Genomic DNA, 16,632 nt, shown 5'->3' on the forward strand with positions numbered 1-16,632 from the left:
TTCATTTTGAATCATGCTGATCTCTGGAAGAATTTAGACCAACCCGGTGAAACCTGAGCCCTGGGCTTCAGTGCAACTGAAGCAGCAACTCCATGAAGGTCAACAAGGAGAACTGCAGAGATTTGCAAATGTACAAACTCTACATATGTACGCATGAAATAGGAACCGACAAACTAGTTTCACAGTCTACAAATAATATATTGGGCTGCACTAGGATGATCATGGCCAGTAAATGGTAAGTAATTATTATCTTCCTCTAATGGATACTGGTGAGACCATACCTGGCATATTGTGTTCAGCCTGTGGCTCCCGGCTCAAGAGAGACATTGAGAAATTGGACATTGGGCTGCGAAGGATGACCAAGGTGATTAGGGGTCTGAAATACATGGCATGGAAGGGGGTTTAGGGAGCTAGGCTTGTTTGGTTTTGAAAAGAGAAGGCTAAGAAAGAGCTAATAACAACTTACGGGTACTTGAAAGGCAGTTACAAAATGGAGACAAATTCTTCTCATCAGGTGTTGAGGATAAATCAGTCAGAAGTTGCAGCTTGAGACGTTTGAAGTGGACATCAGGAACAGCTTTTGCACTACAAGGGTACATGATCCTAACAGCGGATACACAGGCTCTGGTCTTCTTATTGACGTTCAGAAAAGAGACATTGAATTCCCATAGAAGCTTCAGCTCAGCGTTCTCTCACCATCAACAGTTAGGTGGTATCAAGGGTGCTTCATCTCCTGCTGGTTTATCTGGCGAAGGCAGTGCCCTCTGTGCTGCCTCTGGTCCCCATTGTATGCGGTGGCACTACTTGTCAGTGAAATCGTGGGGAGTAGGAGTTCTGTCCCTTTCTAAACTGCACCTTAACTGCTCAATGTCTTCATTTGTTTTCAGCTGGTGCATTACAGGCATCCAGAAACCTTTCCGCTGAGTTATAAGGAACGGCGCAAGTTCAAATAGAACAAACCGATCACCCACTGCCTCCTCAAGCCTTCCAACTGGTGTCACTCCCTGTATACTACCTGTTTCCTGTGGAAGCGCCTACCCATTGTTCCCCTGTGGAGGGGCAAACAGCTTTTCTTTTGAAGAAAAAAAGATAATTTCGCATCTGTTCTGTGAGGAATGGCCACCAGCCTTGGAAACATCAATACTGAAGTAAATCTGTGTATCTTTTCATGTTTTATAGCTTCTTAACTCTGACACTTAGGACACCACATTAAGATACTCAGTAAAAAAGCCTAGCACAAATCTTTCACTTTCATAGCTTCATTTGTGATGTATTAATCTGTTTGTCTCTAGCACTAATCTTACTGCCAAGGAAGCTGGCAAAAGAGCTGCTTGCCCTTTGCTTGCATACAAGGGAAACCACAAAGTTGTTGACTCGTGTGCATACATAGACATACAGAGATATGCGTCTCTCCATAGTCTCTTTCTTGTGGATGTAAAAGCTAATTCCACTATAACAAGTTTCATATAAAGTTAACACCAAAAATGCATGAAGCATGTACAAATCAAGGCAACAGATGCCTAAGTGATAAGAAAAGCTGGGAATTCATTCTCAGGCAGCTGGGTCCTGGAAGAAATGGGAAATACAAACTAAGAAAGCAAGAAATGCTACAGCCAAATGTCATTGCCTCTCACTGCTGAGCTTGCAAGGGCTTTTGAGGCAATGAAAGACAAGGACAGCCTGCCATACCTGCGGGTGCTGCCAGCTGGTCAGCTGGCTCCATAGAAAAAGGGGAATGGAGACTTAGGATAAATATTAAAAAGCAACTCCTGTTACCCTGCAACAGGCTTGGGTTGTTTAGAAAATACTAACCTGCATCAAACCACGTTTTCAAAGCTTTTTTTTAGGGAATAAAAGTATAGTTTTGGTAAAAGACTTGAAGGGGAGAAAAAAAAACAGCACATGCATTATACCCTTTGTATCAATGCAAACCAATTTAACAGCTATCATTCACCAAAGACTTTATCCCACCCTTCCTTCAGGCAACCTTTTTATGCTGCCTATGGGAGCACCTGCAGCACCTCACAGCAGCTGGTTTTAGATCCATGAGACCCACTGAACAATAGCTGCGTAAGTGCAAATGGCATGAGCCATCCTCTCTTCTACTGCTGGAGCTGATGCTTTCTTGCCAAGCTGATAAAATAGCATACTTTATTAAAAACTCTGACTGATAGAAGGAAAAGTCTTATTGTCTAATTTTCCCAGGGCAGCCACAAAAAAAACAGTTTACAAAGCACTTATCCTAGCCCTGTCTCCCCTTTCTCTCCTGCCTGGCATACCATTTCTGGCATATTTCTGGGAACGATGTCCATCAGGGAAATAAATGGTGTCTTTCTATTCTTTACTGTAAGTGAGATGGCAGCTACTGTAGTTCAGCATAAATTTCCAGGCAGTACTAATCTGCCTGGGAAAAAAATAACAATTTTCAGTCATGGTCATCTGAACCTGTGGTAACCAATCCATGCTCCTTTTACAATTCAACAGGTGCCTTTTCCCCTGTAGAGAAGGAAGGGCAGAAGTGGATGTAAGTCATGGTGAAGATGAGGAGGTAGGAGCACATGAGGTAAATGGTAACAGTCCTGCAGCTCCCTCCCCAGTGATCTGTTTGCTCAGCCAAGTGAATCCAAACGTTGTTCTTGATTGTTCTAGTGCAACATATTGTAACAAAGCACGTGGGAAGACTACAAATGTGAGGAATGTCCTGCGCCTCTGCATGCTGTCCAGGCTCCTTGGTACCATGTCCCATGGCAACAATGCTGCCAAAGCTGGCTTTTAAAGAATCATCCTTTGACAGCTCGGTCTCCCAACAACTGCATAGCTGTCAGCTCATGGAAATTCCTCCTTCTCTGGAGGATGCAGAATGCTAGCTGAGAAAGCACCCTATCTATCATCCAGTAGAAGACAAAACAAATACTGTGTTCTCCTGAACTATATATAGGATTAATCTAACCCTAGCAAGACTCTATGAGATAGCTTGGGTCCCACTCAGGCAAGGGAAAATGCTGCTTCCCAAAAGGATTTCTCTACAGGCTGGCAGATGCACTCTTGATTTCTGCTATCCAGAAGAGGTTGGTCTCCTCTTCCATGAGTGATCTATTACCTAAAGGATAGATGGTGGGCAAAATCTGTTCAGCAATGCAAAAACACACCAGAGTTTGTCCATGCAGTAGAGTGAAGTGCCTTGCTGCCTAATGTCTTTAACTCCTCTAAATGAGGAGCCCAAACACTTGATTATTTAGTATAAATACTAATTCACTGAATCACTGTGGAGTTTTGTATTACAGTAGTAGAGCAGAAATTGAAAACTTCTGTCAACTACATGGGTGGAAAATTCTGAGTTGCTTTTTGTGTATCTAAAGCATTATTAAAGTAACGTTTTTCTTTTTTATGGCTGTAAGGCCTGATCCTATATCTTTACTGAGAGACTGACCCATTGATGATAATGGGAGCATTTCCTCCAGAGCAGTGTTTGCTTCTATTAATAATGGCATTTGGCTATGCAGTAGTTGCATGTTTTTTCATTGAGCTGAAGAAATCACTTAAACCCATATTCCTTTAAAAGGTGAAATTCAGTATATCCCCATCTTTCTGGTACAGATTCCCATTGCCATAGCAGGACGTACTGGTGATTGAATGGCTCAGTTGCTGTCTTGTCCTGGCTTTTCACTGTCTCAAGTTTCAAGTAGCATTTCATTAATAGTGTGAGACGTCCATTAAAGCTTCAGAGCCAGCAGTGGTGTTCCAGCACCTGCAAGTGATGGGAAGTGTGTTCAACCTTTGCAGCCAGATATTTCTCTAACTTCTTAAGAAGACCTGGTATAGAGGCCGCATGTTCTTCCCAGGCAGTCTTTTACTGTGCTGTTTATTGTTACACAGTTTTCCGTACTTCTGCTTGCTACAATTGAGGTCCCTTGCTTGCCCCCTTCCTTATGGAAATTACTCCCTTCATCTTTGTGGTGTTTTTTTACTTAGCTGCAGACTTTCTCAAGTCATAGGTGTAAGATAAAAATAAAGAGAATCTTACCAATATGCTGCTACTGACTGTTAAATGCATGAAGTTCCACTCAGTGTATCGGTGACTTCCATCATAACTTTTAAACCTTATCTCCAGTTTCAATGTCTATCCTTTTCTCCTGACAGTGAATGCGCTATTCACATATGCATCCTCAAGAGCATTTTGCAAGGCAATTTTCATCTCACTGTCACTGCCAGCAGATGACTCTGTGTAGTGTCAGTCACAAAACACCTGGATTTGCATCCTTTTCTGTATGAAGCATTTTATCCTTTCTATATACAGCTTTTTGTGATACTGCTGAAGTGTTCTGCAGTCCATTTTCTTTTACAGGCATAGTTTTCATTGCTCTTCATGAATTCCATAGCATGACACAGCTTTTCTTTTTTTTTTGCTGGGGGCAGCTGTGCCCTTTTACACGAGCCTTTCCAGCAGGACGAAATTACAGGAAAATACTGGCGGTAGAATCATAGAATGGTTTGGGTTGGAAAGGACCGTAAGATCATCCAGTTCCAACTCCCCTGACATGGGCAGGGATGCCTTGCACTAGACCATGTTGCCCGAGGCTCTGTCCAACAGGGCATTGAACTCCAGGGATGGAGCATTTATCACTTCTCTGGGCAACCTGTTCCAGTGCCTCACCACCCTCACAGTAAAGAACTTCCTTACATCTAACCTGAACTTCCCCTGTTTAAGCTTGAACCCATCACCTCTTGTCCTGTCACTACATTTCCTGATGAAGAGTCCCTCTCTAGCATCCACAGTAGACAAGCAATATAGAGCAAGGTAGACAATTAATACTATGTGGATAACTGTAGCTGACTCATTTTGTATTACTGCATATGATGAATTAAAATAGCATTCCTGCAAGACTGTGTGAGCACATTCCATTATGTAATGTTAATTTGTGAGTAAACTGGTATTTTATTAATTTTGGTTATTCTTACTATAAATACAATCTTCTTTTAGGTGCATCTTGTTCCTACATTGTTAATGACGCCTTTCTGTTTAACATAAATAATAGAACAATCACAGTCAGCAAACAGATCTTCATTTGAATTTAAACTGCACTAATTTATACATTTATGGAAATACAGATGACTTTTTTTTTTCTGTTACTGTACTCATTACTTCTGTAATCTTGTCTAAATAGCTGATGTTTTGTATTTCCAAAACACACTGTATTTGTAGCATACCATTATCTCATACCGCGGAATCTCATAAAGAAATCCTTCTTCTTCCAGCCTTATCTCCCACAATGCAGAAAGGTATTGGAAAGCTGTCAGAAGCAATACCTGACCAGCTCCCACGGAGCAGCCTTGGCCCCTGAAGTCAGCCTGAGCTGGTGGCAATGCCTCCAGGCAAACCCCACTGTTCCACTGTACCACATGAGTACAAGGTGACTGTGGCATTACTTCGGAACACATACTCTTGTAATCTCTGTGAGTTCTGAAAATTGCCACCACTTATACACTCATAAGGTATTTATAGATGGCAAGAAAATCCGTATTAACTAGAACTTTCTGATCCATTGGCTGCTAGAACAATTATTTTCAATGCCTTTTCAGATAGGAACCCTGGCAATTGTTTTTTAACTACAGAAAGATAGTGGCACTTTGTCTTCTGGCTAAAAGTCACTCTAACAAAAAGCAAACCAAAGTGTGCCAATGGCCATTTCTCAAATGTGTAGTTAGTTGAAATAGCCTTTAACGACTGTGGGAGGACTACGCATCATACCAGTCTAATAGCATTTGTAGTGGTTTCTCAAGGATTTGAAATGTCCTACGTGATAGCAACTCAATTATCTGTCCATTTGTTTAAGAGTAATATCTGCACATTATTGAGTGAATGACATTACTCAAATAACTGTGCTTATGCACCTTAAGTAAAGGCAGCCTTTACCAGATATTTGGAGAACTTGTGGAAAATGCAGGTGAAAATAGTCTGCTGCCATTTTGGAAACACATCTTGGTATTTCCTTTGTGTTATTCCCTAGCTATATTCCCACATGATGACAGTGTGCTGATGTCCGTGATAGCCAAAGGCAGCTGCCTGGGTTTTTTCTGAGCACTGAAGTGGGCACATGGAGCTGTGCGCTGCTGGCATCCTCCCGGTGACCAGGGCAGCATTTGGAAGAGCCCTGCTGGTGAAAGAAGAGCTGGAAGGAAAATGAATGCTCCTCCTCTCTCCCTGTCTGCTCCAGCGAGAAGAGACCTCAGAGGTACCTGGGAGAGCGCCCACAGCAGCGACCCGGGGCTGGTGCTGTCCGTGCATGTCTGCTGCCCAGAGCTTCACTTGCCTCCCGCCTGGAAGACAGATGTGTGCGCCGAAAGGGCTGGCCCTTGTGTGGGATGACTTCAAGTCAGGATAAAACCTGGGGAAAATGAGATAGGGAGAAATAAGGGTTTCTTTTAGGGGAAAGAGTGGAAAATGTTCATTGTTTCAGTCTCTGGAGCAAAATACTGCTGCCCCCTTTACCCCACATAGGTGGAAACTTTGGCAGGGTGAAAGAGGTGAACAAGCTGTGCCATGTAAGAAGCCATGACAAGAGATTGGGATGTGATTGGGCTTATCTCATTTGGATCTGTATTTGGAACTGCTTCCATAATGGGATGTTCTTTGGCCGCATGGATAGACAGCCGAGCTGTCTGCTCTGCCACTGGGAAGCCACAGGCAGCCAAGGCATCAAGCCTAAGGCACACCCAAGCAGGAAGGATGAGCAACCTCACCCCTGCTCGGACCGAGCTCGAATGAGCCTAGAAATGCTCATTCAAGGCAGGTGTTTGCACTGTGTGAGTGCAATTACGTGTTTATACACAGCTATGTGAAATTACTACGTGCAAACGCGCTGCCTCTCAAGCCGTGTTGTGGTACCGGAGCCCTGGGGCACGCATGGGCAGCCCCAGCGCCCTGCCCTGGGACAAGCGCCTCGACCTTCAGGTCGAGGTTCCACCGTCACTACGGGGCTCGCCCCCGTGCCGGGACTGAACCAGAAGTGCCACCGCTCCCGCCCGCCGCCCAGGTAAGCGGCTCCCTGAGGGAGGCTGCCAATGGCGCGGCCCGGCCGCCGCCGCCAGCCAATGGGAGCGCGCTTGGCGGCGGCCCCATGGAAATGTGCCTGGTGGGGAGCCAATGGGGCGCGGCCGGGCCGCGGGCGGCGCTTTATCAGCTGCCAGGGCCGGCGGCGGTTGTGACCGCTCGTCCCTTTCGCTATCCCTCCCTCCCTCCTTGCTCTGCGCCCCGCCGTGCAGCATGGCTGGGCTGGGCGGCGGCCCTGCAGCCTTCGGGCGCTGCACGCACGCCGTGGTACGGGCGCTGCCCGAGTCCTTATGCCGGCAGGCGCTGCGCAGGGCGGCGGGCCCGGAGGTGGACTTCGCCCGCGCGGAGCGGGAGCATCAGCTGTACGTGGGTGTGCTCCGGGGCAAGCTGGGGCTGCAGGTGCTGGAGCTGCCGGCCGATGAGAGCCTCCCCGACTGCGTCTTCGTGGAGGATGTGGCTGTGGTGTGCGAGGAGACCGCGCTCATCACCCGCCCAGGCGCGCCCAGCCGCAGGAAGGAGGTACGGTGCGGTCCGGTATGGCCCGGTCCGGCGGAGGCTACGGGAGCGGTCCTCGCACCGCGCAGGTGGGGTTGGGGCGGCCGCCCCGTCGGGTGTGTCCCCGGGCCCGCCCCAGAGCCCCGGCGGGAGCGGTGAAGGGAGGCAACAGCGGCAGCGGTCGGTGGCGGAGCGGCTGCTCTCAGCGGCGGGCCCCGGGCAGCGGCTCTTGCTGGCCTCCCGCTGCCGTCCCGGCCGACGGAGCCCGGCGGCGCTGGGGCTTGTCGGGGAGCGGTGCTGTGCTCCTAAGAGCAAGTGGTCAGTGAGCTGTGACTCATCCTTTCTGAGGGGCGGCTGGCTCGGTCCTGGGGGACGGATTGTCGGTGGACTGTGGGGGTCTGTGTGTCCCTGCTGCAGCACTGCCCCATCCAAGCCTCGTTTGCATTACATGAGCTGGGTTCCAGGCAGCGCGTTACTGGTACCTGAGCCAAGTGCACCTTGTCTGTGTGCAAGAGCTGGTGTCTGTTTTGGTGGACTTGGCGTTAGCATCAGTGCCCTTGAATTTGCTGTGGCCTTCCCTGGGCAGCCGCTGCAGGCCCCGTGGTGAGAGGTGTGGGTGTATGGGGGATGCAGGCTGCTTTGTTGGAGAAGGGTGTGAAGGGTGCACAGCCGTAGGAGTCCTACTTTAGGTATTCTTGGGGTTTCCTTAACATGCTCAGCCCATTTATAAGCTAGCTCAGGCAGTGTATGCGTTTAAGTGTCACCCAGTTTTCTGCTCAATGAGTTTTAAGTAGCAAATTTAACCTTACTCAGAAGCTGCGAGCTACTCCACTGGCAATCTGCCTTCCTTGTAAGCATGCTTTAACATAACCCTCTTTCAGTTCCCGTTTTCTCTGTGGTACCATAGCTCATCTTGTGATCCACAAGCACATACTGTGCCTGTGGGACAGAGTTGGGCTACAAGTTGTAGTATAGCAGTAGTTGTTGCTCTTGGCCATTGAGTGCAATGCACGAGTGTCTCTACTTGGTATTTTTGATATAGTGCTCTTCATGTAGCAATTACGAAGCTCACCTGAATTTTGCCCAACAGTGCAGGAGTCTGCGACTCTATACACATCCTGTACATGTGCATTTCTTTGTGTGTACCCATGTGTGTTTACCCTTTGAAGTACATCTGAGTGCTCTTAAAGGTGATGGCATCAGAGGAAAGTACGTTTGCCACATGCTACTCTCAGAAGCAGCTGTTTCTCAGCCAGAGTCCAAGTGAGTTTTCACTGGTCCTTCCCATGACTCACTGGTATATAGCTCTGGGACTCCTGCTGCTGTTTGCAGTTTGCCCTTTATGAGAGTAGATTTACCTCTTTCCATGGGTGACTTGTCCAAGCACAGTCATGAATCAAGAAAAGAGAAAAAGATTTGAAGTGTAATTTGAACCTCTTTAGTTTTCTTGGATAATGGAGCAAATCCCTCCCTTGAGTCTTCTGAAGTAGAAAAAGAAAAGTAATTGAACAAGTGTCCTCTTAAAGCTATAACAATGCACTGCAGTGTAGTGCTTGTCTGAACATGTTGTTCTTAATTATTTACAATTGGTTCTTCTGGGAACATCATTACAGCAGTGTCTTGCAGAGAGGGGGAGAAGGTGCACATTTGGGTGGGATGATGCCTGTCTGCTCCTAGTCCTTCTCCCCTTCAAGGCATCCCGTGGCATAGCCTCCCATCTCCAGCATGGTAACTGAGTCAGTTGTGTTTAGCTTGTGAGTCTGCTTTGTCTGAGTAGTGCCCAGAATGTCATTTTGAAGCCAGCAAGATAGTTAAGGCTTTAGAAAGCAGAAATACATACATGACTACTTTGTCTAGAGCTCTGCATGCCGTGGTGGAGGGCTTGGTGCGCGTCTTAGGCTTCTTGGTGAACATCTATGATGATTCTGCTGTCAGAAGGAGCCCCCCAAGAAGCAGCAGTGTTTCTTGTAGCTTCATAAGAGGGTGTTTTCTATTGCAGCCAGAGCTTCTCTGCTTTTGCTGTCTCCAGCCCTGGTTCTAGAGGTTCCAGCTGCAGGCAATTCAGCCACTTACTTAATCCTGTGGCCACCTAAGCTGAGGGAGTTCAGTGCCTGCCCCTGACCCTCCTGTTCATCCTGGTGGGTGTCTATCAGTAGCCTTTTCTGAGGCTTACGTTCAGTCTTTAAATTCCCTATGGGGATAATTCCTGTTCTCTGGTGGCAAGAGAAGTTGCTGTGGGGTCTGTTCTAGTATCTGCCCTGTTAAATGGCTTCACTAGAGACCTTTAGTGGAGGTGGAGGCATCTGTATAAAGCTGTGAACTGCCCCAGACAGGGGTGAGGGGGACAAGGGTGAGAGGTCCAGGCTGAAGGATGGGTCTGAACCGTGGGATCTTGTGGACTTAAACAGAGACAAATGCAAAGTCCTGCCTCAGGGAAGGAATGTTCCCTGGATGGGACTGAATGGGTGAGGGATAGAGCTGCAGAAAAAACCCTGGGTGAGGTCTGGTGGGCAGCACAGTGGCCATGAGCCAACAGTGCGTCCCTGTGGTAAAGAAAACCAATAGGACCCTGGGCTGTGTTAATGAGAGCAGGTCCAGTAGACTGAGGGAGGTGATTACTCCCTTTACTTAGCACTCACAGGCTGCATCTTACCAAGAGCGTGGAACCAGGCTCTTCAGCTGTTTGGCAGGAGGGCAAGGGACAACAGACCTGGATTGAAGTATGAGGTTTTAATGGGGTATAAGAAGAAGCCTTTTCATGGGGACAGCCAAGCCGTGGAACAAGGGTCTGGAGAAGCTGTGCATCCTTGGAGGTTTTCAAGACCCAGCTGGATAAAGCCCTGAGCAACCTGGTCTGTTCTTATAGCTGCCCTTGCCTTGAGTGGGAGGTTGGCCTAGAAATACCCTGAGGTCCCTTCCAATGTGATTTTTTCTGTGAGCAACTGTATGTTACGATATGTGGAGTCAGGCATATGTCAGTTGAACTGCCATGAAATCTCCACTGTCAAGAGAGCAGACAGTATTAAACCTAGATTGCTCCTGGCCTGATGGATCTGCTGCTAGAAAATCAGGATGAAGCTCTGTGAAACCAATTTCTTCATGCTGCCTCTGAAAAACTGCACTCCTATTTCAACTGCCTTTGTCAGCCTGGTATGAAAGTAAACCAAGGCTGTTGCAGTGCATTGTCACTTGCATGGTCAATTGGGTAACAGAAGGAAAGAGTGAATGCAGCCTACCTACAGCACTGGCTTCTCAAAGTGAAGTCTCGTTTTATGTAATGTGTAAGTGCAAAGCCATGAATATTTTAGCAGCACAGTTGGCACATGCCTGGATTAACCCAGTTAACATAAAGCCCAGCTCCTGAGCATGCACTCCTGACCTAAGCCTCCCTGTAAGGCAGGACCCAGCCAGGCTTGTCTTGCTGATTTCAACTGTGTAATGGATGTCTGTACAGAGCAGGCAGGAGCAGTTGAGGAAGCGGATGAGGAAAGCAGGGTTGTAGAGTATCATTTCTGCAGAGAATTAATAGAGGGAGGGATTGTGTCCAGGAAACATGTCACAAGGCATGCAGTAGGTCAGGCTCTGAAGTCTGATTAGGCAGTGAAAGTTGAAGGGCACAGAGGGGCTGCCAAGATGCATCCCAAAGACAACAACCTGGTTGAATGCACAGCTGGAGCTGTGCTGTTTCAGGTGTGTTATGCTGCCTTACAAACTGCCCCATGCATGAACTGTCTCCATCTCCCCTGTTTCATGCTCCTGAAAACCCATAATGCAATATTGAAGAACTGATGCAGTGTGTTCTTTCACTGACTAGACTCCTTGTTAAGAAGGCTTGTTGTCAATTACTATAACACGGTATGGAGCAGGCAGATTTCTGCAGTAGTTTGCAATAGCATTGATTGAGCTTTTGAGTTTGTGTAGATACTGTTTTTTACCCCTCCAGTACTATTGGATTTTTTTACTGATTGTCTGGAACAAACCAAAATAAAACCTGAAGTTCTGTCTGTTCTTGCTCCAAGTTATTGTAGGGAGAAAAAAAGAGTTGGATTAAATTTGGTCATGGTCAGTCAGTACTGGGAAAAAGCCCAGTATTTTTGTAGTAAAATAGAACCATTAGTCATGCATTTAATGATTTGCTTGCAAGAGTGAGACTTAGTCCAATGTATTATGTTTCTGTGTTAATCAACTTCTGAACTTACTTTAAAATTCATAGTTTCTTGAGTGTTGGGTTTAGCAGAAAGGTTAAAGGCTTTTGAAGTAAGCCAGAGGTAAACTGTTAATGTGGATAAGCTGGTGTTCTGTTGAGCTGTGTGCAGTCACCAGTATGCTTGATGCTCAAGTTGAGTAACTCCAATGGAAAGGTTGTGATCGCTGATAAGATTGCCAGTTCCAGCACCTTTTGTTCCAGCAGTATGTTCTCAATTGTTTATTCTCTAGTATAAACTCTTCACGTCACCTTCTGAGCACAATAGAGTTAGTTGCTGAGAAGAGCCCTCATCAGCACATTGCTCTTGTTGCCTAAGTTGTCTTTATGTGCTTGGGGTAGCACATAACAGCATTTCCACACTTTTGTGCTTATGCAGATAGATGGAAACCCAAAAGCTCAGCAAAATTCACCCACAGTGATCTGGCCTCTTCTCTGCTGCTGCAAAAGGAAGGGAGAATATCTGGTGCTCAGGAAGCTTCAGGAGCTGCTGCAGAAGAAATCAATGCAGTTTCTTCCTCTGTTATCAAGAGGAAAATTCCACCCAAGAGTATTGTTGTTTCCCATTCCCCCAGGACACACTGGGGACAACTGGCAAACATCTCTCATTTCCATGGAGGATTAACACTTTCTGATCATTAGAGGGGCAAGAGATTACACATTTTAATACCACTTTAAATAATTCATAGTTCTTAAAACTGTTACAACAAATTGTGTCAGTCTTGTACATTTGCACTGGCCCCTCTGCATGTCCTTATTGTGCTTTAGCCTTTAACTTTGGTGTTCTGCCTAGAAAACTCACGATAAAGCACAGAGGTCACTACTGTAGTGGTGCTTAGGGCTTAAATAGTGGCTGGGTAAATTTAAACAAAAACTTTGTGAAGGCTGGCAAAACTTAGCAATTGCACTAAGTACCTTTCCAACTTCTTGCCTGATTATGTTATGTTTCCTGTTATACACTGTGCCATACACATGCTCCTTCAGCCTATCCTTTTCAGCATCTTCTCAGTCTAACCTTACAACTGGAGTGAAAGCATGCAAGATATTGTCAATGTGTTGTTTTGTTATATTGAAAACAAGTTGAGAATTACCAGCCAGACATCAGATAAGATGTATACCCGAGTTTTAATGTGGGTTTTGATTGTCTTTGTGCAGAACCAGGTGTAATGATCTTCCACAAAGTGTGTCACTTGGAAGCTTTCTGCGGGAGCAAACGGGATGTTCATCATGGGTAGCAAAGTAACTCTTGTCAGCATCTGCATCAGTGTTTTCTATAATATATTTCATTGGCTTTCATTTTTGGTGGTTTTGTATTGGCATATAAATTAACTAAAAAGCTTGCAGTAGAGGAGCAAAGGTCCTCAAAAAAGTACTTAAGTTTGCTCTTAAACAGTATTGAGAAGTCTAAAAAAAACCCCAAATCATTTGGACATTATCAGGTAGACATATCAGGAGCCTATGTAATGGTAGTATTGGTAGACATGAGGAAGGATCTTTTGGCCTCCTGAAGCAGTCTGATTTCTTTCTGTGGCTCTGCTTTCCACCTCTTTTGCAGTTTAAGTGCTGCCTCTTGGTTTGGGTGGGTTGTTCTTTGGTCTTGAGGTTCACTGCTAATATAGCTCTGACCCTACATTAATAGGACTGCTCCTTGGGTGAATTGGTTACGCCAAGAGCTGTATTTTTTCATTTGCTATTTTGCTTCTGTGATCACAGATTTAATGAAAATGTTAGGAAGTAGCTTCTAGTCAGATCAATGAAAGTGGACTGTATTCATTGTAATTGATTTCTATCTATAGAACTGCAAAACAATCTTTAAGGACAGTCTAGGAGCAACTCGGATTTCATGCTTTTCTAGCAGAGGCAATATTTAGACTTTGTTATTAAATTGTGGTGTGAAGTTCCTCAAGGATATCCAATTTTCTGACCAGAAGGTTTAAAAAAAGGCAGAAGCCAAATTAAATGCCTGGTTTTTAATCTCCTGTGGACACTGATTATTACTGTGCAAGCCTGATGTTGGCTTTTGTACCTTGTTAATCACTGTTCTGTTAGCTGTGATAAGTAGCCCTTGGTGGGCTTATGGTTCAGTGCAAATGCTAAGTGGTTAAAGACTCCAAATAACCTTAAGCATTTCCTTAAGAAAGTGCAAAGAGCGTTTTCGGCTGCTCTGGCACACATGGCTTGGCGTTACCCTGCTCCTTCCCCAAGAGATTTCTGCCCAGGCTTTCAAATTGAACCTAAATCTTTGGTAGCATTGTAGACACTAGTTTATCACAGTCACTGCTAGAATTTTGGATTTGGGATCCAAAGGTGTGTTTGTAACATCCCCAGTGCAGGTTTCCTGATGGCTTTTGCATTTGTGTTTTTTAAACCCTATGCTTCGTACAAGCCTGCAGCTCCCTACGCTCTCTGCAGAAGAGAGGGCTGGTATGTAGACTGCAGTGCTGTCTTGCTAACTGTGGGATCTGACAGCATCTGGGGAGGGTGGTGGAGCAGAGAGGAGCAGAGCATTGTGATGCAGAAGAGCTGTGTGCTCTGCTTCTGCCTGGTGGCTTCTGAGATGCTCTGATATGGAGAGCGCAGCCCCCTGCGAGGTTTCCCATGCTGTACTGATGGCACAGGCCGCAGCTGCTCCCAGTGTTGTGCTAGGACACACACAGAAGCTTACATCTTCATTTTCCCTCTTCTGCTTCCCATGTGCTTCCACTTGCAAACTCTCCTTCAGTCCTGTGTCTCTCCATCTGGGCTGCTCCCTTGCCCTCCGTGTCTCCAGATTGGCCTCCCATAGCCCCTGTGTACTTGTCTCCCAAGCCAGGGTCCTGACATGTCCTGCCTGCCATGCTCCTACGCAGAGCCCAGGCTATAGTGCTGCTGGGCTGTACTGTACTTCCCATAGAAAGAACAGGAGCTGGGATGGCATCCCCAGTGGCAGGGCACACCTCTGCTCTTTGTGTAGCTATATATATAAGCCAGTGGGGTAGATAGTCCTTAATATTTGCAGGCCCTACTAGCAGGTGGCTTTATGAGGGTAGTACTTTCCACATTCTGATACCATGTTCATTGGGTTCACTTGTTGCCCTAATGCTACATCTTGCCAAGCATCCTCCAGTTTGAAGGTCCTAATTATTTTATGTAAAACCCCTAATACTTCATATAAAACCAGTGGGATTCCTTTGGTGCTAATTTAAGAATGTGAGTCTCTGCTCTAGCTGTAGACAGGCTTTTTCCTTCAGGAAAAATTAAATGACTTGTTTTATGGCTGAGATGTACCTGAGATGGGTTTTGCAGTCATCCAAGGCCGCAGTCAGTGGCCACACTGTAATGTACCAGTTCTACATCATTTTGAGTAAAAAATAAACCCAAACAAGTACTTAAGAAATAGCGTGCTCAAGACTTGGAGAATTCATTTTCATTTCAGTAGCGACTCAGTATTTGGCACTATCTTTAAAAAATAATTGTGATAACTTGTTTCTGGAAGGTTTATGTATGTTAATAATATAAGAACTGGCTATCCATTTCTGGCTCTGGATGCCAACCAGAGTTCTCTGGCAAGATGAAATCATCTGTCTCATCTCAGTCCCAGCTGGCCACAGAAGCAAACTGAAATAAGACTGCCACATAATTGGATGCTATTGGCAGTGTTGCAATTGATTTTGCATTTCTCTGTTCTTTTTCTAAGGCTTAATGTAAGAGCTGTCGGGGAAGCTGAATCCCATACCTCATTGAAAGAGCACTCCTACAGAGTAAGAATAATGCTTGTGCATATGTCTCTGCACTAAAGTGTGGTTAATGTCCTTTGAGTCAGAGAGTAGTGGCCATGGAAATAGTCATCTCCATGCAAACCCAAGCTAGAATACAAGGGCTTTAGAGACAGTTTTTGGCCTGTTCTCCAGAAATAGCAAGGTACGTGTTTTAAAATTCTTTACATGGTCAGCAGTACACTTCAGACCATGCGTCTCTGCAAAGTTGAGTCATTTACCAGCCCTACAGAGTTAATTTTGCAAACAGCACAAGTACGTTACAGAGTTTCACCTACCCAGATAGCCGAGTGTGCCTGTCATCACTGTGCTTAAAACAGTAAAAGTGATGAATGTCAATATTTAATGTTCTTCCAAGACTGTACAGAGAAGATGTGGTGTGGCTATTGCTAGTCATTAGGTATTCACTTAAGTTTAATGCAATACTTCATGGCTTTGTATCTGTTATAAGCCTCCGATGGGAATACTAGTGCCTGTGCAGCAATCTCTTATGACCCTTAAGGCAAGTGTTTGCTAATTCTCTGTGCTGGGATGTGACCTTATTGTGGCACTGTAAAACAGCCAGCTTGCCTTGGCCACAGGGCTCTGGGTTAGGGCAGTCCCCTTTAGGTGTCTGTTTCCAGAACTCCTAAATGCTGTATTCCTCCACTGTTGCTGAAAGGCCCTTTTTACTGATTATTCATCTGGACCTGAAATGCTGTGTGAGGTTCTGGTTACCCAATCTGGAAACGCAGTGTAAGCGGAAAAGTTGGAGGTGGATGAGAAGACCTTGCTGCAGTATAGGACTGCTGCAGTATGGAGTGGTGCTAATTAGGTAAATGCCTTCAGCTCAACATTATTTGGGGGAGTGGAGAAATAGGAGAGCTCTACAATATTTCAAATGGTGCAGAGAAAATTATTTGGGAGCAATAGTGTGAAACTTGATGATGTCCAGAGAAATAACGGCAGCTAATTCAAACAGAAGCAAGTACTTTTGTCATGCAGTGCACAACTGAACTGTCAGATTCATTGCCAGGATGTTTCAGGGGCCAGAAGTACAGCTGAGCATCAACTAATGAAAGAGAGATCCATCAGTAGTTGTTTAACACTTTGATGCAGATGCACAGTATCTGGCTTTGGAAATATGT

General features: G+C 45.6%; 1 protein-coding gene across 1 annotated transcript in view; it reads left to right on the forward strand.

Annotated features, from left to right (window-relative positions):
* Window positions 1-7,154: 7,154 nt before the first annotated feature.
* The window catches only part of DDAH1 (dimethylarginine dimethylaminohydrolase 1), a 51,718-nt gene continuing 42,240 nt past the window's right edge, over window positions 7,155-16,632 (forward strand). Inside the window, exon 1 of the mRNA XM_061465201.1 lies at window positions 7,155-7,570. Within this exon, the coding sequence (XP_061321185.1) occupies window positions 7,265-7,570 (306 nt within the window). The 5' untranslated portion in view covers window positions 7,155-7,264. The remainder of the gene's footprint in view (window positions 7,571-16,632) is intronic.

This window comes from Pezoporus flaviventris, unplaced genomic scaffold (genome assembly GCF_033815535.1).
Source record: "Pezoporus flaviventris isolate CSIRO_AGI_PZ_B2104156 unplaced genomic scaffold, CSIRO_AGI_Pfla_v1 ptg000040l, whole genome shotgun sequence".
NCBI lineage: Eukaryota > Metazoa > Chordata > Aves > Psittaciformes > Psittacidae > Pezoporus > Pezoporus flaviventris.